Source organism: Salvelinus sp. IW2-2015, linkage group LG26, assembly GCF_002910315.2.
Source record: "Salvelinus sp. IW2-2015 linkage group LG26, ASM291031v2, whole genome shotgun sequence".
Classification (NCBI taxonomy): Eukaryota; Metazoa; Chordata; class Actinopteri; order Salmoniformes; family Salmonidae; genus Salvelinus; species Salvelinus sp. IW2-2015.
Window position 1 is genome coordinate 15,595,152 of NC_036866.1, and position 23,834 is coordinate 15,618,985.

Sequence of the window (23,834 nt, forward strand, 5' to 3'; positions counted from 1 at the left end):
ATAAAATGTATGCACTCTACTGTAAGTCGCTCTGGATAAGAGCGTCTGCTAAATGACTAAAATGTAAATGTAAATATGGTTATGCACCTCAATGGATCGTAAAGGAAATCACTCATGCACTTATGGAGATCACAAATATCATGGATACATTAGAACTAGTGGATATATGGAGGCTGAAAAACCCTGACCTAGTGAGATATACATGGGAGGCTTAACTTCTCTAGGATAGGGGGCTGCATTTGGAATTTTGGATGAAAAGCGTGCCCAAATTACACTGTCTGCTACTCATGCCCAGAAGCTAAGATATGCATATTATTAGATTTGGATAGAAAACACTGAAGTTTCTAAAAAAGTTTGAATCATGTCTGTGACTAACAGAACTTATTTGGCAGGCGAAACCCCGAAAACAAACCATTGATTTTTTTGAGGTTACTCTTTTCAATGGGAATCCAGATTTCTAAGGGACCATCTTSCAGTTCCTATCACTTCCACTGGATGTCAACAATTGGTTGAGGTTTTTCCTTTAAGAAAGCTTTCAGGCGCGTGACCTGAAAGCTAGCTACACTTTGTTTTCCTCCGGTATTGAACACAGTATATCCCGTCTTCAATTTCATCGATTATTTACGTTAAGAAATACCTAAAGTTGTATTACAAAAGTAGTTTGAACTGTTTGGACAAAGCTTACAAGTAATTTTGTAGTCATGTTGGAACCGGTGTTTTTCTGGATCAAACGCGCCAAATAAATTGACATTTTGGATATACAGTGGGGAGAACAAGTATTTGATAACCTGCAAAATCGGCAGTGTTTCCTACTTACAAAGCATGTAGAGGTCTGTAATTTTTAATCATAGGTACACTTCAACTGTGAGAGACGGAATCTAAAACAAAAATCCAGCAAATCACATTGTATGATTTAAGTAATTCATTTATTCTATTGAATTTCGGGGCTGTCGGGGCTGGTTTTACAGTAATTAATTTGAAGCTCTGCATTTTCTCTGGCTTTTTGCCAAGTGAGACAGTAGCGTCCTGCCTAAACTCAGATTTTTGAATATAAACTTTACCTAACAAAACATACATGTATTGTGAAACATGAGGTCCTATGAGTGTCATCTGATGAAGATCAAAGGTTAGTGATTAATTTTCTCTATTTCTGCTTTTTGTTACTCCTCTCTTTGGCTGGAAAAATGTGTTTTCTGTGGCTATCTACTGACCCAACAAACGTTTGGTGTGCTGTCGCCGTAAATCCTTTTTGAAATCAGACATGTTGGCTGGATTCACAACAAGTGTAGCTTTAAAATGTGATTTCATGAAAGTTTGATTTTTATAGTAATATATTTGAATTGGGATCTCTGCATTTTTACTGGCTTTTGGCCAAGTGGGACGGTAGCGTCCCACATATCCTAGAGAAGTTAAGGTACATGAAAGTTTACATGTTCCATAAGGCATTTCTGCCAAAAACCGCATTTTGATTTWAAAAAAGTTTACATTCAAACGGCTCTCCTGTGAAGTGGTGACCGGCAACATACGCCTAGTTTCCTGGAACGGGTCACAAATGTGGAAAAATTCAAGGGGTCTGAATACTTTCCGAAGGCACTGTATTATGCGACACTTGTCATGAGGTTTTAGTCCAGAGAGGCTAGAAAAGTGAGCAAGATATCCAAAGACTGTGCAGAATCACAGAATGCAGACTTAAGAGCTTTTGTTTTTAACACCTTGATGTTCTTGTTGCACTTAATTTTAATAGCTAGCATTTTGATGGCCATAATAGATATGGAGACAACTGACAGCCTTGTTTTACTCCTCTTAAAATACTTTGACAATTTATTTACTATTTTACACCTGGGGTTGCTGTACATACAGTTGGTTAAAGTTATGAGATTCACTGAAATTAAAGTAATCCAGGCATTTTTTAAATATAAATTGTCGTACTTTATCAAACGCCTTTTCGAAATCTTTCATAATGTTCCATTATTTCAAGTAATTGTCRTATATCTCGAATATGTCATCCATGTAAAACAAACCTGTCTACCAGATATTGTTCATCTTGATCAATCTTTATTCTGTGCTATGCATTTTGCAGGATTTTCACATCACAACATTGTTTTTTAATAAAATGGACTGGATTTTTACTTACCACCTGCATCCTGTTTCAGTAGTAATGAAATCAGACCTTCTTGAATACCTGAAAGGTCTACCATTTTCATAAGAGTAATTAAACACGTTAATAATAGATCTTTGAGTACATCAAAGGTCTGCTATACCGCTACTGGTATACCCTCAAGCCCTGGTTTTTCCAGACTGAAAATATTTAATTGCCTCAAGTTCCTCCTGTAAGTTGKCCTTCACACAGGTCTTTCTGTAAATGGTGTTAAATTGACGTTTATTATTTTGAAAGAAATCCTTAGTTAACGAAGCTAAGTGGCGAAGGAGACTGAAAAGGAAACATGCTTCAAATATCTTGCTTCCTCTTAAAATATAATTGGTTGAATCATGGATGACTTATTTGTAACGATTCTGTAAATTATTTTTGTAGCATTTCTATGTTGAAGATTAAAGAGATTGGTAAAATGCTATTTTCCATCCAATTCGCTTTATATTTGTATAAACTCTGCAATAAAAGAAACTCGCCTTTTTCAGGACCCTGTCTTTCAAAGACAATTTGTAAAAATCCAAATAAATTCACAGATCTCATTGTAAGGGTTTAAACACGTATACCATGCTTGTTCAATGAACATAAACAATGAATGAACATGCACCTATGGAACGGTTGTTAAGACACTAACCGCTTACAGACAATAGGCAATTATGGTCAGTATGAAAACTTAGGATAGTAAAGAGGCCTTTTTACTGACTCTGAAAAACAGCAAAAGAAAGATGCGTAGGGTTCTGCTCATCTGCGTGAACGTGCCTTAAGCATGCTGCATAGAGCATGAGACTGCAGATGTGGACAGGCAATAAATTGCAATGTCCGTACTGTGAGACGCCGAAGACAGCGCTACAGGGAGACAGGACGGACAGCTGATCGTCCTCACAGTGGCAGACCACGGATAACAGCTGCACAGGATCGGTACATCCGAACATCAAACCTGCGGGACAAGTACAGGATGGCAACAGCAGCTGCCTGAGTTACACAGGAACACACAATTCCTCCATCAGTGCTCAGACTGTACTAATAGGCTGAGAGGCTGGACTGAGGCTTGTAGGCCTGTTGTAAGGCAGGTCCTCACCAGACATCACCGGAAACAACGTTGCCTATGGGCACAAACCACCCGTCGCTGGACCAGACAGGACCGGCAAAAAGTGCTCTTCACCGATGAGTCGCGGTTGTGTCTCACCAGGGGTGATGGTCAGATCCCCGTTTATCGTCGAAGGAATGAGCGTTACCCGGGCCTGTACTCTGGAGCGGGATTGATTTTGGAGGTGGAGGGTCCGTCATGGTCTGGGGCGGTGTGTCACAGCATCATCAGACTGCCTGCAATGACAAGCTCAATCTCAACACTGTGCGTTACAGGGAAGACATCCTCCTCCCTCATGTGTTACCCTTCCTGCAGGCTCATCCTGACATGACCCTCCAGCATGACAATGCCACCAGCCATACTGCTCGTTCTGTGCGTGATTTCCTGCAAGACAGGAATGTCAGTGTTCTGCCATGGCCAGCGAAGAGCTCGGATCTCAATCCCATTGAGCACGCCTGGGACCTGTTGGATCTAAGGGTGAGGGCTAAGGCCATTTCCCCAGAAATGTCTGGAAACTTGCAGGTGCCTGGTGGAAGAGTGGGGAAACATCTCACAGCAAGAACTGGCAAATCTGGTGCAGTCCATGAGGAGCTGCACTGCAGTACTTAATGCAGCTGGTGGCACACCAGATACTGACTTACTTTTGATTTCAACCCCCCCTTTGTTCAGGACACATTCCATTTCTGTTAGTCACATGTCTGTGGAACTTGTTCAGTTTATGTCTCAGTTGTTGAATCTTATGTTCATACAAATATTTACACATGTTAAGTTTGCTGATAGATCTATATGCCATACATCAATCTCAGCTCTGTAGACTTTGCTGAGAAGAGACAAGCACTAGATAATTTATTCTGATATTGACCCTACGTAGCATGTTTCTGGTCACAGGTTCAGGACTGGTAAAAAAAAAAAAACGCAGGCTCCTCAGATGTGCCGGTAATTAATGCCCATGCAGTGTTCAATGTAGAATTGTTACTCAATTTAGAAAATTTCCAAGGAATGGGCATAAACTAAATTGAATGTGTGTATATCGAAAAGAGATTTTGGTTTGTAACCCTCAACTTGCCAAATTAAGCCCAGTTTCAAATAATAACTGAGACGTGAATCACGTCGCACCATTCTGTTATGACATGTTTTTTTTWAACTATAAAATAGGAGTCTTGACCATAAGAGCCCAGGAAACAAGTGTTTTGTCTACCAAATTAATAAAACAAGCACCACACTGCTGAGGTTACTACCTTTTTGAAGATTGTGTGCCACGACATACCCAGTTGATATTACGGTTTCAATAATTTTATCTTAAAATGGCATACACAAATGCATGTATTTTTCTTCACCCTTCCCAGAGTACTTGGGGTGGGGTGTACTCGAACAGTCAAAAGGTCAAATGCCTATCCCGAGCAGACAGAAAATCCACAGAGATGAGATGACTTGGGATTAAATAATGAAGTCATGAAACAAATGTAATATACACAACTGACATTTTTGTAAAGTAATGTGMATTAATTATGGTTAATTGATAAGCGGTCACTACCATCATGGGACTATTAATTGTTTTATTCTGTGTTACACTATTCAGCCCACAAGAGCACATGTAACTTTTTACATTTATCTTGAAACCAAAGTGTTATAAAATATAGAACAGAAACCGAACCGATATCAAAAAGCACTAACAGTAAAACTAAAGCAGGTAAATGGTCATGTGTTTAACATTGCCCATTTAGTATTCTCTACAGTGTGGATGCTTGGGGTGGAAAGTTCTGGTGAAAGAACAGGSAGACTGTAGCCTGAKGTGTGTAGCAGYATGGCAGACTCCCTCTGAGGACCATTAACTGTAGTGGAGCTCAGATGTCTGTGATATGACTGACTGGGTGCTGGGCATCTGTCCAACATCTCTGCAACTTTGTCAAATTGCCCAGGGTATTGGTGGTAAACTCAGATTGGTTCATTAAAACCTCCTTAGGCTAGGGGGCATTCCCAAGGTAACATTCCCAAGGTAAACAGACTATTTCTCAGGCCCAGATGCTAGAATATGCATATAATTGACAGATTAGGATAGAAAACTCTAAAGTTTCCAAAACTGTGAAAATATTGTCTTTGAGTATAACAGAACTGATTTTGCCTTTTATTTGGAAAAATCCCTTTTCCATTGCCWGCCCCTCCATTTAAAGGGGTATCAACCAGATTCCTTTCCCAATGGCTTCCTCAGGCTGTGACCAGGCTTTAGACATAGTTTCAAGCTTTTATTTTGAAAAATGAGCGAGATTAATCAAAACGCATCGGGTGTCCTTTGATTAGTTCATGCGCCCGAGAGTTGTAGCTCGACATTTTCTTTCTCTGTAGTATTGAATAGTTTACCGTCCGGTTTAAATATTATCGATTATGTATGTTAAAAACATCCTGAGGATTGATTATAAAAAACATTTGACATGTTTCTACGAACATTACGGATACTTTTTGGAATTTGTCTGCCCTTCAGGACCGGAACGAGCCTGTGGTTTTCTGAACATAACCGCCATTTGGTTTGTGCGTTTTGGTTATAAAACTAATCTTTATCGAACAAAAATAACATTTGAGTAACTGGGAGTCTCGTGAGTGCAAACATCCGAAGATTATCAAAGGTAAGCGATTAATTTTATTGCTTTTCTGACTTTCGTGACCAAGCTAATTTGCGGCTAGCTGTTCTTACTGTTTTGTCTAGTGATTGATACACACAGACGCTTGGATTGCTTTCGCTGTAAAGCATATTTTATGGATTAACAACAAGCTAAGCTGTGTTTTGGTATATTTCACTTGTGATTTCATGATTATAAAAATTTTTTTTTTTGAATTTGGCGCTCTGCAATTCAGCGGTTGTTTACGAAAATGATCCCGCTAAAGGGATCCGTGCGTCAAGAGGTTAAAAGACACCATTACTGTATTTCTGTTCAGAATTATGGTCAACCATCATTATATAGTTGCCTCTGGGTCTGAGGTTCATAAAAAAAACATGCTTTAAAATATAATAGCATTGGGTGGGAGCAGAAGACCTTTAGTGCAGTGCCTTGATTCATACAGTAATATTTTTATAATTTAACCAGGCAAATCAGTTAATTATAAATTCTTATTTACAATTACGGTCTACACCGGCCAAACCCAGACGACGCTGGGCCAATTGTGTGGCGCCCTATGGGACTCCCAATCACCGCCGGTTGTGATACAACCTGGATTCGAACCAGGGTGTCTGTAGCGACACYTCAAGCACTGATATGCAGGGCCTTAGACCGCTGTGCCACTCGGGAGTACTGTAACTAGGTTACTTTAGTTTGCGGAGCGTGAAAGCGATCACGATGTTATAGTATCCCCTTATTTTCTGCTCAGGCGTAATTCAATTAAATCTGAACTCACTGTGTAGCCTAACCACTGAGCTGGAAAACCCCCATCTCCAAGCCAGACAGACACCTCATAGCTTTGACACTTTTTTCCTCTTCCTCCCACAACCAACCACTATCACGTTGTACAGGAAGGAGTCAGCTGTAAGACACACTCAAGCCAATAAATACAATCAGCTCAAGGCCCTGTGGGTGACTGTTTCACAAACATCAGGAATGAGAAGAGGATACAGGCCTTTGTACAGTCACCATGTTGGACTGACGAGAATTCACCCCTGGGACACAGCTAAGCCGAGAGAGGCATCATCCCTGTGCCAAGAGAGCATTCTAATAGGTCTACACCTCCCTATAGACATTCATTAGATTAAAAACGAAGCGCTTTGGGAGGGCAAAGCCTGTGAGACCAGCACTTTACAGCATTCTTCAGACACACTGGCAGGCCAAATTAAGCCCATCAGTACTCCAGATACATTTTCCATAATGTTTCTACCATGTTGGTATTGAAAAGGGTTTACCTAGGGGTCATGATAGGGGCTGTACCAAATGTTTGATGTATTATATTAATTGATTATACTTGTTTTATTAATAGAAGGGGAGGGGTTATAAGACCCCACCCTCCTTACATTTATAGGGTCCTAGACTACAGATTAACAATATATACTCATTCTAGAGGGTTAGTATTGTTCCAGTTTAGGCTCTCTGCTTCTTATGAAGCATTTCTGAGAAATAAATCAACTTGGACATTTACTGCTAAGCTTTTATATAGCTATATAAACAAGRGTTTTAGTGTTGAGTAGGCATGGTTTTGGTCTCAGGAGTAGAAGATAATGACGTAGGCAGTGATATCCCTAGGGCTGGACTTCGGGTTTAATAAAATAATTTGGGACCTTTTAAATTTTGCAGAACTTACTCAGAAACATACGCTATGTTTCTGTTGTCAACTTCTGTCTGCAAACGCATTAAAGTTTAATATTATTTAATTAAATAGTCATAATGCTAATTTCACCAATATTGACAAGGAAACAAACCAACAGTAAAGGCTTTTAATATTATAACAAATTTCCTAAATTATATTTCATAGAATCATTCCTCATATTGGATTGGATTAATAAGCATGACKATTCGACCACCCGAAACCATCCAGTGTAACCCTAGTCCTCACAGGCTGGCTTCTAGTCAGRGGGACAAACAAGGTTAGAYAAAGTTATTGCTAAGTCCCCATTAAAATGTTAGAGCTTCAAGCCCTGAGATCTGATTAAGTGTAAGAGGGTACCAAAATGTCCGACAAGAGGCTCCAGTCGAATCTAAAATGATTAGGATACGCACGTCTGGCATAAAATGTGCCTACTGAGTACTGACATGCTCTTCTATTCACTGGTTTGGTCCAACACTATGGATCAACCATGTTGCTGGGGAGTCAAGACTGTCTTAAAGTTCAGGGGCAGTACCAGAGAGATACCTGAAAAGCAGGTGGAGTGTGGCTAGATGCAGGCAGGTAGTCTACTCTCCCTCGTCCCTTTTAGCCTTCTGCAGTTGTAAAAAAAAAAAAAAAAGTTAATAAACAGGATTCACAGGCCTACTCACAGACCAAAGCATGTGGGTGTCTGTACTGTGACCACCTCACCGACTCCTTTACAGGGGAAGTCGGTTGCAGTCATTCAAAAAATGGTGTTTAGGGAGAAATGGATGTGTGGAGAGGGTGAGGATTAAACAGCAGCTGTAAACTCAAATCAAAATCAAATAGTATTTGTCACATACACATGGTTAGCAGATGTTAATGCGAGTGTAGTGAAACGCGTGTGCTTCAAGTTTCAACCATGCAGTAATATCTAACCTAACAATTTCACAACAACCAGAGAGTCACCCAGCTACTGTCTCCCAGGCAGCCCAGCCGCCACATTCAGTCAGGGAGAGAGGAAGGGCAGCCACCCTGGGGATCCAGCCTCTGTAGCCTGGCCCCCAGGGGCTAATTATGAAGCTGGGCCATCTGCTCCTTTGAAATGCAGCCCTGTGATGTTGGCTGTAAGGTGAGTGTTAATGATTACACAGGAGACTAAACCTCAGCTCACAGCACAGGGGTAATGTGAACTAAGTTAGTTGTTTCTGTTCTCACCAGCCTGGTAGATGACTGGACATGGACTTGAGCCTCCCTGTAGCAACATCATCCATTAAGACTACAGGGGTGATTGGGTTTGAAGGTCTTTTCAGCAATACCCCAATAGTAGCTCAGCACCAGCAAACACACTCACCTACCTCTCAGATAAGAACCATAGCATTGCACAATTCAGGCACATGCATAACCGTAAATAACTGCGATGTCTCATTTATTCATGATAAAAACAGGACATCATTTAAGAAGCTACAGGGCTGTACTTTAGACTATTTAATTGGGTTATGGTACATTTGGGAGCTACTGGCTTTCACAAGTGAACAGCACCCACCCCCATTAGAGTTGCTCTCTGGTCACTCCATGTAAAACCGATTGAGCCCCAGCGTGTTCTCCAATAGGCTAATAGCCAATTGACTGGAAAACCTCTGTAATGCAGCTCACAAATAAATGTCTGAGTGGCTTACTGCTCTGCTGATCCTGAGAGGCACAGCGATTTCCCCCTGATAAACCTTCTAGCCTTTACTGCTACTATAGTACTAGCAACCACTCCCAAAAGCCATCATCCAGGTACTGCAGAGTTTGTACTTTTCCTTATTCCCACTCCACAAATAAATGTCTGAGTGGCTTACTGCTCTGCTGATCCTGAGAGGCACAGCGATTTCCCCCTGATAAACCTTCTAGCCTTTACTGCTACTATAGTACTAGCAACCACTCCCAAAAGCCATCATCCAGGTACTGCAGAGTTTGTACTTTTCCTTATTCCCACTCCCCCCCCCCCCCCCCCTTTCTAGTGATGCACCGATATGACATTTTAGGCCGATACCGATATTTTCCTTGCCCCAAAAAATGTATATCAATTTTTTTTATCAAAAAAATAAATACCCGATATCAATTTTTTTTAGCTGCCTTAAGCGTACAGTTAAATAGTTAACACACACACGGACGGACACAGCAGTCTAAGGCAACGTCTAAAGTATAACAGAACTCATATGGCAGGCAAAAACCTGAGAAAAAATCCAAACAGGAAGAGGGAATTCTGAGGTTGGTCGATTTTCAACACAGCCCCTATTGAACACACAGTGGGATATGGATGAGTTTGCACCTCCTACGGCTTCCACTAGATGTCAACAGTCTGTAGAACCTTGTCTGATGCCTCTACTGTGGTGGGGCTGAAGGAGACAGGAAATAGTCAGGTCTACCATGACCTGGCCATGCTCTGACCATACGCGTTCACATGAGGGAGCTCTGTTCCATCGCACATCTGAAGTCAATGTAATTCTCCGGTTGGAACTTTATTGAATATTTATTTAAAACATTCTAAAGATTGATTCAATACATCGTTTGACATGTTTCTACTGACTGTTACGGAACTTTGACATTTCGTCTGCTTTTAGTGAACGCGCTTCCTGACTTTGGATTTGTTTACCAAACACGCTAACAAAAATAGCTATTTGGACATAAATGATGGACATTACCGAACATTTCTTGTGGAAGTGGGAGTCCTGGGAGTGCATTCCGACGAAGATCAGCAAAGTGAAGATTTATAATGCTTATGAGTTATGTTGACTGCACAATTTGGCGGGTAACTGTATGGCTTCCTTTTGTGGCGGAACGCTGTTCTCAGATTATTGAATATTGTGCTTTTGCCGTAAAGCTTTTTTGAAATCTGACAGCGGTTGCATTAAGAACAAGTGTATATTTACTTATATGTAAAACATGCATCTTTCATCAAAGTTTATGATGAGTATTTATGTTATTTGACRTGGCTCTCTGCAATTTCTCTGGATATTTTGGAGGCATTTCTGGACATGGCGCCAATGTAAAGTAAGGTTTTTGGATATAAGTATGAGCTTTATCGAACAAAACATATGTATTGTGTAACATGAAGTCCTATGAGTGTCATCTGATGAAGATCATAGGTTAGTGATTAATTTTATATGTATTTCTGCTTTGTGACTCCTGTCTGGCTGGAAAAATGACTTTTTCGGTGATTTTGCAGTGACCTWACATAATCGTTTGTGGTGCTTTCGCWGTAAAGCCTATTTGAAATCGGACACTGTGGTGGGATTAACAACAAGATTACCTTTAAAATGGTATAAAATACATGTATGTGTGAGGAATTTTAACTATGGGATTTGTTTGAATTTGGCACCCTGCACTTTCACTGGCTGTTGTCATATCACACAGTTTACGGGATTGCAGCCATAAGAAGTTAATGGTGGTCGGACCCATCAATGTGAAGCTAGCCACATTAAGGACTAGCCACAATAGTGGACGCTGTTAGCCTTCAAAATAAATGGCATAATTCTACTATTTGTATTCATTTGCAACACTGTCAATGACACTTACAAATTCCACTTGTGCCTAACCCTTATTGTGGCTAGATTATGAACAATTTGATTTATCTAGGCAGGTCAGTTAAACACAAATTCTTATTTACAATGATGGCCTAGGAACACTGGGTTAAATGCCTGGTTCAGGGGAAGAACGACAGATTTTTTACCTTGTCAGCTCAGGGAGTCGATCTAGCAACCTTTCGGTTACTGCTCTAACCACTAGGCTACCTGCCGCCTCACATAACCGGGTGCGGTCGAGCCTCACTAGCCAGATTAAGCTAGCTGCTTATAAAGTTATCTTTGGGCAACAGGCTTAAGTTGCTGACTGAAGTTCAATTTCAATAGCTGAACAACAAGTGGCAACCTAGCTAATACTTACAAGGATTCCAAAATCATTGCTAAGAATAATGAAAATGAGTGCAGGTAATKGTTTTCAGGCTGGTTGTATTGGTGCCAGCTAGGTACCAAGCTAAAGCTAGCTACCCCAGAAGTTGCGGTCRAACAAATAATGCTTAATTACCAACACGGTATTGTAAACACATCGTTCGTGGCTGGTGTTTGCAGACTTTTCTATACAGCTTTGACAGTGCTACTGTATCTTKTGACACGCAAAGACAAACGGTGTTCTATAGTATGTATGCCGTGAAGCTAATATCAGTGACGTCATTGTGTAACTCCGGTAGCGCAACATCTGAAAAATAGCGCACCTGGTAGTGTGTACCAGTGCTCAACAAGTCGGCGAAAGCCAACATCACCCACAGAGAACGGTTGGTTGTCAAGGGCAATGAATTCCATCATCTTGGCTTTAACGGATTTTGCCTTTGAGTGGGCACGCTGAAATTTTGTTACTCTTTCAAATGACTGCTCAATCCACACAGCAGACATTGTGGGCTAGTTTAGGACTACTGTGTTGCACTTAGAGCGCAAATTTTTACGTGGCATCATTACGTCATGTACCTACGTTATATAGGTATGCATGGCAGCTTTGACATTGGTTTTGCATATTATCTAAAAACGTTAACATTGGTATCGGCCGATTCCGATATGTTCACCGATATATCGTGCATCCCTACCCCTTTCCTTGAGTAGCCACACCTCTCCTCAGCACACAYAAAATACAATATGGATTCCCCTAATGACTTTAAACAGCAGAACTTAGACAATCTTAGCAGTCTGGCGTTCACTTATCCTGAGATCAGTCTCCGAGTGTGTACATGTCAGCAGCTAGCAGACTTCTGAGGCGCTTTCACTTGAAAGCCTTTAAATTAGAAAATACATCCAGCATTTGGGGAAATATAGTACACATCTTATGGAAAGTGCTCCATGAATATGTTCAAAGGATTTACACAGTGCACATACTTTTTTTTTTACTATTACAAAACAATATGCATATGGCTTACCCAGTTCTGGAGACCACTCCTTGTTCATGTCAAGGCTGCTAGGCAGGTAGATTTTTCCAGGTGCTTACGAACGCAGTGGGAATTAGTGAGTAAGGCACTGTGGTTATACTGTTCCAGCTATCAGACGTGGGGTCATAACAGTCTAGAGTCTTGCAGCGCTGCGTCCCAAAGTAGCCCCCCACCACGTACAGTTTGTTCCCAGAGGCCACCGCATGGCAGCTCATTCTTTTAGAAGTCATGTCCCCAACACGAGACCACTGGTTGGTCTCACAGTCAAAGCGGTAGGCGGAGGCGGCGGTGAACTCCGTGTCTCCGCCCATTATGAAGATCTGGCTGCCCAGAACAGCAGCGGCTGTATATCTCCACGGTTGTGGACATTCTGCTGCGATGGCCCAGCGGTTCTCTAGAGGGTCGTAGCACTGCACCTTGGAGGCCTTGTCTCTGTGTATGGTGGTGCCACCAAATACAAACAGCTTTAGCTTGGCGCTGACCACAGCTGCATTGCTAACACCATCTCTGAGCGGCGCCATCATGGTCCATTTGTTGGYGAGTGGGTCATACCGCTCTACCTGTTTGAGGGAGACTGAGGGGGAGGCAGGGAAGATGCCTGCTATGGCAGTGTGGCCACCCACCACATACAGCCAGTTCTCCAGTTCAGCCGAACCATGGCCAAACCGTGCTATCAACATGGGAGCGCCTTTAGACCACTCCTCGTGGACCGTGTCATAGATCCAAACATCCTTGGACACCCCGTTCTCAGAACCCCTCCCCCCAGTCACGTAGACCTTASAGCCAATTGCACAGGCGCTGAACTCCTTCCTGGGACTGGGCAAGTCCGACTTAGGAATGATCTCCTTGGCTTTGTGGTCCACCTGGTAGATCTTATCACACATGAAGGTCTGTCCTCCCAAGATGAGCAGTGTGTGGCCTGCCTTGCGGGGCCGGGCACAGGGGCTGGTGACCACCCCATCGTTTTGCAGGATCTTCTTCTTGCACTGCATGGCCTCCTCCACTATCTGCCGGCTCCTCTTGTCTGACATCACCAGCTCCTCGCAGGCCACCGCCTCGATCAGACACTCAGAGGGCAGCAGGGCCAGGCGGATTCCACCCAGCAGCTCAGGGAGGTAGTCTCTGCGGCCGTCCAGGTCGTAGCGTACCCAGCGCATCACAGAGTTGAACACGATATGCTCGTCCTCGATCTCCAGCTCGTCGCTGAGGATCAGGTCCAGCAGCTTGTCTTTGTTGAGGCCGTAGAAGTCCTCTGTGTCCCGCAACGCCTCAAAGTGCACCAGGCACATCCTCCAGGAGAGCTCATACAGCTGTTTGCACTGGTGGGCATCAGACAGTAGCATCATACCCAGGCAGTTGGACAAGTGCAGGTTCTTCTCCAGGAACGCCGCAGCAGCGTCTCTGATGTCGTGGAACTGCAGCATGTCTCCCGCCTCCAGCAACGACTCTGCGTTCTCCTCGTTGATGATGACACGTGACGAGTAGGCAAAGTCCAGCAGCAGCTCCAACACCTCTGGATGCACACTGTCTCTGAAGTTCACCTCGTTGTCCAGGCTCTCACGGAGCCCGCCGCTGAACATCGCCTCAAAGTAGCGGCTGCATGCGGCCAGTACCGCCCGATGGCAGGGGAAGGAGCGGTCCCCCGCCCACAGCGTCACGTCAGTGAACATGCACTGCTTGCGGAGGGTGTTGAGGTGGGTGAGCACGCTGTCTGGATGCGAGGGCTTATGGAACAGAGAGATGTTCATGGAGCACGTGCTGGTCCGGGACTTACGGTTTTCGTGGACGCTGACTGACATRATTTCAGAGCCCTCCAGGGAGTCGCTTGTCCTAATTTCTCCAACTACGGATAAACAAAAACAGAAAATGAGATGCGAAACAAACTGGTGGATGTTTTTCCCAACATACAATTTACTTCTAATGTTGATCTCAATGGGGATTTATTGTTAAATCAAATAAACAGATTCTTTACATCTACTCATTGGCCCAAAGTTGAGGGCGGACTTAAAATATCAATTACATTTTTTTATTTATCCAACTGATCATAGACAACCAAATGGGGGAAATGTATTCAATTACTAGGCAACATCTAGATCATGTGATAACGTGCTGCTTATTTGAATGCCATTCCTACATTGGAATAATGCCTATTACAACACCGCTAAGCCTAATTGCAGAAAATGAATCATCCTAAAGTGCATATGCCTATTTAAATCAAAGTTAGGCCTATGATTTGGGTTAGGCTATCTATTGAAATCAATCCAATTAGTGCATTTAAAAAAAAAATCTTCAGCAAAGTCTAATTTAAATTAACAGTGCTTAGTAGGTACAACATGATATTTATCACCTGATGTCTGAAATTATTCAGCAGTCTCAGCATTTTTTATTAGAGCTCACACACACTGCAGAGAAGGCCCACAGAGTAATGTGGGCAGAATGCACTCCTCAGCTATATTGCACATTCAAGCCACTTAATGAATCTCCTGAGTAAAGCATAGCCTAATTGTTAAGAGTTTGTGGAAAAGCCTTTCAAAATCAACCTTCCTTCAAAGTAACCAACGCCTATTTATTAAATTGTAGTAGATACAGTTCCTAGCCTATGTAATGTCTTAGATGGCCTACATGCATATTAAATCATTAAGCAGACTCCCTGGCACGTTTCATAGCAGATCAGCAAATATACAGTTGAGCCGGTTTATTAATAGTCAGTCAACACAGGGCATCCCTTTTTAAAACGGTTTCTCCCACTTAACATCAAAGTCCACAAAGCAATATAACAGCAATTCATATAAACCGCTTCAGAGCTTTCAAACCATTATTATACCACAGAGCATTGGATTAGTGAAGTCATTCCAATCTGAAACAAGCAGACATTGCACTCAATATTCATTAGAATGCTTTTCTTTTCATCCTAACAGAGGGGAAATATTGTGGGGTGCACACTGCTGCTCAATCACTGTTAGTACTTCTACCGCATCGCAACACTCCGAACCCAAAAGGATCAAGTCTTCTTTTAACTACATGGGATGGAAACGGACAACTAAGAGAGTATATAAAAGCACTGTTTCAGCAACTTAATTTTATAGTAGCAGCTCTAGTATGTGTGTGTGTGTGCTGACATGCAGTTTGGGGTCCATAGCGGACAGGGGTTTTGGTTCAGTTGTGGCAGGTTGGAGGGCACAGGCAGGCATACACACATCAGCAGGGCATTTAAAATGTCAATGTCGGGTTGACAGGGAACACAATGCAGCGGGTCAGTCACAAAAACGATGGGGYACACAGCAAACCATGAAATTGAGTAAATGCAAAGCGGTGCAATTGTCCTGTACCAATTACAACAGCAAATACAGCTGATCCAGGCACAGACTGAAGAGGGTTGGGGGGGGGGCACCATCAGATCCCCCAAAATGTTCCCTCTAGAGTCCAGTCTGATATAAATTAGGGCTGTGTGATATTTCATGCAGTCAACAAAGTGYTTTAAGTCAGGAAAAGTGCTATGCAGCTTGTGAGCTCGTACATTACTTAGGCCGGGGAACCACAAAATGGCCAAAGGAGTTCTGGTGGTGGTTTATGTTATTCAAATAAGTTTATTGGTCGGGCACACAGTTTTGATGATGTTATCGCAGGTGCAGCAAAACACTTGGGTTTCTAGCTCCTATAGTGCAGTAATGAAGCAATACAATAAACAAAAGTAAAACTTAAAATAAAAAATTAAGACATATCAGAACAAGCAATATCAGAGTCCGGAATATAAATATGGGAATGGTGTGTGTGTATATAGACAGTATGACTAGAAAAGGTGTGTACAGCAGTAGTCATATAGGATGAGCAATGACTAGAATACAGTAAATGTGGGTAAAACAGTACGTAAACATTTAAGTGAGCAGTGTTGACTATGTACAAAGGACAGCAGTCTAAGGTGCAGGGTAGAGTACCGGGTGGTAGCCGGTTAGTGACAGTGTAAGGTTCAGGCCAAGGTACTGGACGGAGGCCAGCTAATGATGACTGTTCAGCCTGGAGATAGAACCTGTTAATCAGCTATTACTGCCAATAATAACTGCCAGTCATGCCCAGCGTGATCAGGACRATGCTGAATCATTCTCTGTGAGACTAAATACCAAACTTCCAGGACATTCACACATGAATGGGACCTCTTAATTAGATTTGGCAATAGGCAACTCAGAAACAAAGGTCCCTATTTTCCCATCTTGTTTCTTCCCTCCGTAAACATCTCAGCCCTTCTGACTAAAAGCCTTTCCAGGATCTTTTCACATAGTGTTTGTATTCCAGTGCTACTCCCTTAGACACAGGGAGGATGGAGAACCGGGAGGGGGGGGGGCTTTTTCAGGAGTCTGAAGCAGGGAACTTCTCTGCATTTGTGATGCTGAATGGATCACCAGCTGGTTTGCAGTCCTAATAACCAAGAGCTTCTATCAATCCGTAGGGACTCTACATGGCCCATTGGGAAATGGCTGGTGTCTGTGCAACTGAGGGCATGTGGGTTCAATCCCTCACGCTACTTTAACAAGCCAGTGAGTGAGTAATGAAAAAGTGTTTGAAAGAACAGCCAGGGAGTCAGGGACATTCAAGCAAGGAGCTTTCAAAGATGAGAATTCTTCTCTTAGTAGAAYAGTTAATCCTTTATGGCTGAGAAACAATTGTTTGAGGCCACTTTGCCATCCTGTTCCAGATGGAATGGAGAGAAAAGCCAAAGAGAGTTACATTTTGGACTGAATCTGCCATCTAAAGTGGGATGAATTTATTAATGCGTCTGGTGTGACTTGGAAAAGGAAGATTTTAATTGTAAAAGTTGTCATTGTAAATGAACCTATTTTCCACAACTAAGTCTAATAAAGCTATTTTGTTTTACTGCAGCACTAACTTTATCATTATTTGAGTCACCAAGGTCCCAGTTTGCTCCTAGCCTATTATGCTATAGCCCTGGAATTATGCATTTTGCTTTCAACGTCTCAGTAGGGTGCCAAATAACATTTATTTATAAATGGAAATCAACCCTGTTTAGTGTGTTATGATTATTATTAAACAGAGACATCAAAATACACCCCTATGTGCCAGCCAGCAAGCTGTAACTACGCTAATAAATCATATTGAAACCCTGGGTGGTGGGCGGCTGGACACTTCCAAACAAATAACTGAAATAAATTATCACGTTTACGAAGTATCACCTAGGCTACAACAGCTGTTGAGTGAATCAATTTCAATTTTAAAACTCCTAGAAAAGTACAAAAATTTGAATTCAATACATCCAAAAGGTGGTGTGGTTAGATAGCTTCGATTTCCTTCAGACAATTTAACACAAGCCACATGTGGCATCATGTCATGACATCAAAGCTGGCATTCCAATAAATGTTACACTGTAGGCTAGCTAATGAAGTCCGATTATGACGATTGCGAAATTAATTGAAACGCTCACATTGTTAAGGCAAGCTAACCTGACTGCTGACAATCTTAGCCCCCAAAAATATMTTCAGAATGATCTGGTCAGGCCTTGCACGTTAGCGCTAGCTAATTATCGATGGTTTCGCCAAAGGACTAGCTAACCAGTTAGCTAACTAGCTAGCTCGTTAACGTTACATGAGTTAGTTTTTTTCTATTTCTAGAGTACCACAAATTGATATCAAAGAAACCTGTTTAACCCTATGTTCTGTCAAGCTAACTAGCTAGTTATATCTATGCAAATAAGTKTAACAGCTAATTTACCTAGCCAGCCAGCTAACTAACTACCAAACAAACTTTAGCTGAARAAACTACGTCCACCTAGCTACCCCTTCTGTCAAGACTTCAGATGACAAGCTAGCAAACATTATCCAGATAAACATTTGCAAAGTAGCCTATAACACTTGACTGTATACTCACATACATATGGTTGTTAAACGGGAATCCAAGAAGTGTATAGTTTCTGGTTGATTGATTAAACCATGATTTTACTATGAGTAGTTGAGGTCCTTTCAAGCCACTTTGTCTGCAACTGGGTTCGKTCTGAGGTGGGAAATCAGGAAAAAATGCATATCCAGTGGTGTGTTTCTTGCAAGTGATTGGTGTCTCTTTACCCAATTCCGGCAACCTATTTTATGCAAATCAGCACCACAACCAATAAAAGTAGATCTTTGGGTGCGATTTTGACAACTAATAGACCAATCGGATTAAACGACAGAGTGGGATCCGCCCTCTTCCTCTTGGTGGTAACAGCAAAACAATAGCATGCCCACTGACAATTAATAAATTACAGTACAGAGATAATTTGTTAGGGAAAGTGGATATCTAGTCAGTTGCACAATAAATGTGTCTAATGCATTTAACCAAATCCCTCTCGCTTCAACCTCTTCCAATTTTTTTTGTCTTAAATTATTGTTTTTCTCAAGTCTTCCCACAAAGATTAGGGCACTCCCTCTCTCCCTAGCAATGATATTACTCTAAAGACCAGTCTTGTAAAATATTCCAGATAAACTCAACAATGAAAATGAACATGAAGTTCAACCATTGAACAAGGAAAAATACATGTTACTCAATCGTTCATGTTTTGCACTAGATTGATTTAAAAAAAAAACTTGGTGTGGCTTCATGTCTATAATTTTGTCTTTGTCTAGTGTAGAGTTCCCTCTAGTGGAAGTAGGCCTACAACTGTACACCACTGCAGATACTGTGGCTATAGCCTAAAGTAAATAAAACTTCTCTGTTCACAGAAAAGCCATCTTCAAGGGAATGAATAAGGCACTTCAGAGGGAGGTAAGCATGCAAGGTGCATTATGCAATCCARTACTCCAATATAGAGTATAGAACTGCAATGATATCCCTTGAATGACAGAGCGCAGCAGAGAAACATCTCTAATACTGGCACTTGCTAATTAGGGACACTTGAGATCAAGTAATCAATGTAAGCTGTTGTTTTGAAGGTAACATTTTAACCACAGGATTATGTTATTATGGTTACCAATTTTTCAACACAAACAAACTTTGTATAAATTATGTTTAATTTTGACCTTTGAAACAAGGTCAGATCTTTAATGTTATATCCACTATAAGAAAAAAAGAGAATAAGATGAGCAGCACCTCCTACTGGATAGTTAATCTATCTACAGCTATCCATTTGGTGTCCCATCCAGGGTTTTAACTAAGGCCAGCTCTGCTTAGCTTTGATATTTGTCACTGACTACTACCTATGTGCTATCGTGAGAATGATTATTGAGAGATCCCTTAATAACTAAATAGATTCACTGCTATCGAAGTCATTTCATAGGGTAGGTTTAACAGAGCAAATGAAATGTAACTTTACTTTATAAGTCATATAACATGAATTATAAACTGAATTGTTCGAGCTCTGAATGCTGATTGGCTGAAAACTGTTATAGGGGACCATATACCACGGGTATAACAAAACACTTATTTTACATTGGTAACCACTTTATAAAATCAACAAGGCACCTCGGGAGTTTGTGGTATATGGACAATATACCACGGCTAAGGTCTGTTTCCAGGTACTCTGAGTTGTGCATAAGAACAGCCCCTAGCCGTGGTAAATTGGCCATATACTACCACCACCCACCCCCCCCCCTCGTGCCTTATAGTTTAATGATGCTAGGCCTATATATCATTTGCGTAGTCATTAATAGCTATTGGTTCAACTAAAAATAGACAATACATATAGGCCTAGGGTTTCAAGATTTGGTTGATTTGAAATGTAATATTTACATTAATAATGAATATGTTGGATTTATGTCTCCATCTCAACCAAAAATCTAAGTTAAAGAATAAGATTAACTTTATTTAAAGTGCMTTTAAAGTTAGATTGTATTCTATCCTTTAACTTAGATTTTTGGTTGAGATAGAGATAGGAATCCAACATATCAATAATTAATTTGTAAACAAACTGGATATTGAATTGTGTTTGGTTGTCAGTGCAACCAAATGTCAACATTTGAAGGAGATGTATCTACAGTGTGTTTGGAAAGTATTCAGATCCCTTGACATTTTGTTTCATTTGTCTTTTTTCCCCTCATCAATCTACACACAATATACCATAATTTTTAAGCAAAAACAGGTTTAGAATGTATTAAAAATAAAAAACTGAAATATCACATTTACATTAGTATTCAAACCCTTTACTCAATACTTTGTTGAAGCACCTTTGGCAGTGATTACAGCCTCAAGTCTTCATGCGTATGACGCTACAAGCTTAGTACACCTGTATTTGGGGAGTTTCTCACATTCTTCTCTGCAGATCCTCTCAAGCTCTGTCAGGTTGGATGGGGAGCATCGCTGCACAGTTATCTTTAGGTCTCTCCAGAGATGTTCGATCGGGTTCAAGTCCGGGCTCTGGCTGGGCCACTCAAGGACATTCAGAGACTTGTCCTGAAGCCACTCCTGCGTTGTTTTGGCTGTGTGCTTAGGGTCGTTGTCCTGTTGGAAGGTGAACATTCGCCAGTTTGAGGTCCTGAGCGCTCTGCAGCAGGTTTTCATCAAGGATCTCTCTGTACTTTGCTCTGTTCATCTTTGCCTCGATCCTGACCAGTCTCCCAATCCCTGCCACTGAAAAACATCCCCACAACATGATGCTGCCACCACCATGCTTCACCGTAGGGATGGTGCCAGGTTTCCTCCAGATGTGACAGTTGGCATTCTGGCCAAAGAGTTCAATATTGGTTTCATCAGACCAGAGAATCTTGTTTCTCATGGTCTGAGAGTCTTTAGGTGCCTTTTGGCAAACTCCAAGCGGGCTGTCATGTGCCTTTTAATGATGAGTGGCTTCCGTCTGGCCACTCTACCATGAATGCCTGATTGGTGGAGTGCTCCAGAGATGGTTGTCCTTCTGGAAGCTTGTSAATTCTCAGAGGAACTCTGGTGCTCTGTCAGAGTGACCATCGGGTTCTTGGTCACCTCCCTGACCAAAGCCCTACTCCCCCGATTGCTCAGTTTGGCCGGGCGGACAGCTCTAGAAAGTTTGCGTGGTTCCAAACTTCTTCCATTTAAGAATGATGGAGGCCACTGTGTTCTTGGGGACCTTCAATGCTGCAGACATTTTTTGGTACCCTTTCCCCAGATCTGTGCCTTGATACAATCCTGTCTCGGAGCTCTACGGACAATTCCTTCGACCTCATGGCTTGGTTTTTGCTCTGACATGCACTGTCAACTGTGGGACCMTATATAGACAGGTGTGTGCCTTGCCAAATCATGTCCAATCAATTGAATTTACYACAGGTGGACTCCAATCAAGTTGTAGAAACATCTCAAGGATGATCAATGGAAACAGGATGCGCCTGAGCTCAATTTTGAGTCTCATAGCAAAGGGTCTGAATACTTAAGTAAATAAGGTATTTCTGTTTTTAGTTGTAACAAATTTGCAAACATTTCTAAAAACCTGTTTTCACTTTGTCATTATGGGATATTGTGTGTAGATTGATGAGGATTTACATAGTGCGTTGTATTGGGGTAGTGCCGCAGAGTATTATGGTGGGGGGGTTGTTGAACTCCTTTCATTCTCTGGGGTACAGGAAAAGGTCCGAATTAAAACGAGAGTCAACATCTGCCTGATAACACTTTCATGAAGAAAGATGAAAAGGTGAGGGCCGTTAATCAATCCGCCTGTTTTGCTGGCCTTGCCTGCTTTTTGGAAAGTCTGAGCCTTGGGCGAAAGAGGGGTACAGTGACTTGAAGAACATCGATCGTTCAGCTAAACGGCAAAAGCAGGGAGCATATACGATTCAAGCTTCTGGGGATAAAGCCGCATCGATCATGACGAAGGTTTGCGTATTCAAAATGCGCAACACAACGAGGAAGTAAGAAGAAACAGGGATGTTCTCAAGCAGTTTATCAACACCACTGAGTTTTTGGGCATGTAATAATTGGCTTTAAGAGGACACGACGAAGGAAAGTTCCGCTAACAAGTGCAACCACAAGGATCTTGTAGCGGTAATTGCACGTTACTTTACTTGCTGAACATATGGAACTTTCTACAGTTTTTTCTGGGATGTCGAAATCAATTCAGAATGATTTGATAGTTTCCATCGCATCATCCATTAAAAGTTAAATTAAAGAGAGAGGTTGACGCAGCGCATGTTTTTTTCATGCGCGCTCTAGTATGCTTTCCACTTTCCTCCAGTATTTATTTAGCAAAGATGATAACACATAATCACTCCAGACAGACACAAGCAAAAACTCATTAAATAAATGTTGCAGTAACCTAGCCTACACCTAAACATTTGAGTTTTGACTCGCTATATGGGATGAAAACGAGACAATTTTTTAGTCTGATCAACTGTAGGCTACTAATAAGAGCAGATGCATCCATTTGCTGTCCATTTGTTCAGGGTAACTAATTGGTAATGTTATGTATTTATAGTCAATGTGTGTGTCAGGAGAAAATGTGAATGTGATCAAATTTGGTTAATATTCAAAATTGGGCTGGCTAGGCTGCCTATACGTTTTAAATCCAAAATTATTMACTGGGATGAATCAATTAACATAATAGTGATGAGGCCTACAGTTGCATAGGCCTGCATGATGCAATCATGCATAAAGCAAGCTCAGGCCCATGAGTTCTATTGTCTATCAGTTGTTGTTTCTGTGTCTGGGTAGAGGAAATCCCCACCTTATCTAGTCCAAATATAAGGTTGCTTGAAAGAAAAAATTGCCCCCAACTCTGGGACCTATGGTGCCACCAGTCTGCCTGCTGTTGTCAGTTATCGTCAGGTATGTGAATGATCAGGGCTTTATTCAGGAACGTTTCTTAGCTACTTTGATGTGTCAGGTGGGCGAGATGCGCTGTCTTTGTTTAACTTCATGGACAAACTTGTTGTTCAAACCTACAGTGGCGCAGCTGTAATGGAATGTATCTGCTATTTGTATTTCCAGCTAAGTCCCCTCCTGTTCCCTGATTTAAGAAGTGATGACCATTCAAATCCACTACCATTGTCAACTCTCTCCTGACATGAACTGAAGCCACGTCTCATGTGCCCGCTCATCCACTGTTACATTTAATGTTTCCTCTTTAAGCACTGTGAGTACCCCTATCAATTTTCTCTCATTACTGTATGTAGTCAATCACATACACAATCACATTATTACACATCAATGATTTTACTCCTTGCTCGAACTAACTCATTCTTAGCTCTTTTGTTTAACTGTGTAGTGTGTTGTGTTATTGTTTTTTTGTCTTCCCAGTCAAGTCCTGTACTGCACTGAAGTCAAGCCTCTGAACACCTCAACTCATTCCTCATACCCTCATTCAATCACTGCTGTGATCCCTTCTTAAAATGGTACAAGTTGCCCTCTCATTCCCATTCCCCATAATATTGTACTATAAATGTCTTTATTAAATGCTTTATGTTAAAATAATTACTCTTAAATAAATAAAT

At 41.6% G+C, this 23,834-nt stretch overlaps 1 protein-coding gene across 9 annotated transcripts in view; it reads right to left on the minus strand.

Moving 5' to 3' along the window:
• Positions 1 to 23,834, minus strand: part of LOC111952588 (kelch-like protein 25) — a 57,347-nt gene that overhangs the window by 31,345 nt on the left and 2,168 nt on the right. For 2 of the 9 annotated variants that reach the window (XR_011474184.1, XM_070435163.1), the window contains exon 2: positions 12,454 to 14,305. Coding sequence is in view for 3 of the 9 variants with exons in the window: in XM_070435163.1 (XP_070291264.1) it covers positions 12,492 to 14,305 (1,814 nt within the window). In the remaining 6 variants the exon portion in view is untranslated. Of the gene's footprint in view, positions 1 to 3,335; positions 3,473 to 7,636; positions 7,780 to 12,453; positions 14,306 to 18,339; positions 18,571 to 23,834 lie in introns of those variants that run through there. The other 7 variants (XR_002875754.2, XR_002875753.1, XM_070435164.1 and 4 more) reach the window with 7 other exon arrangements.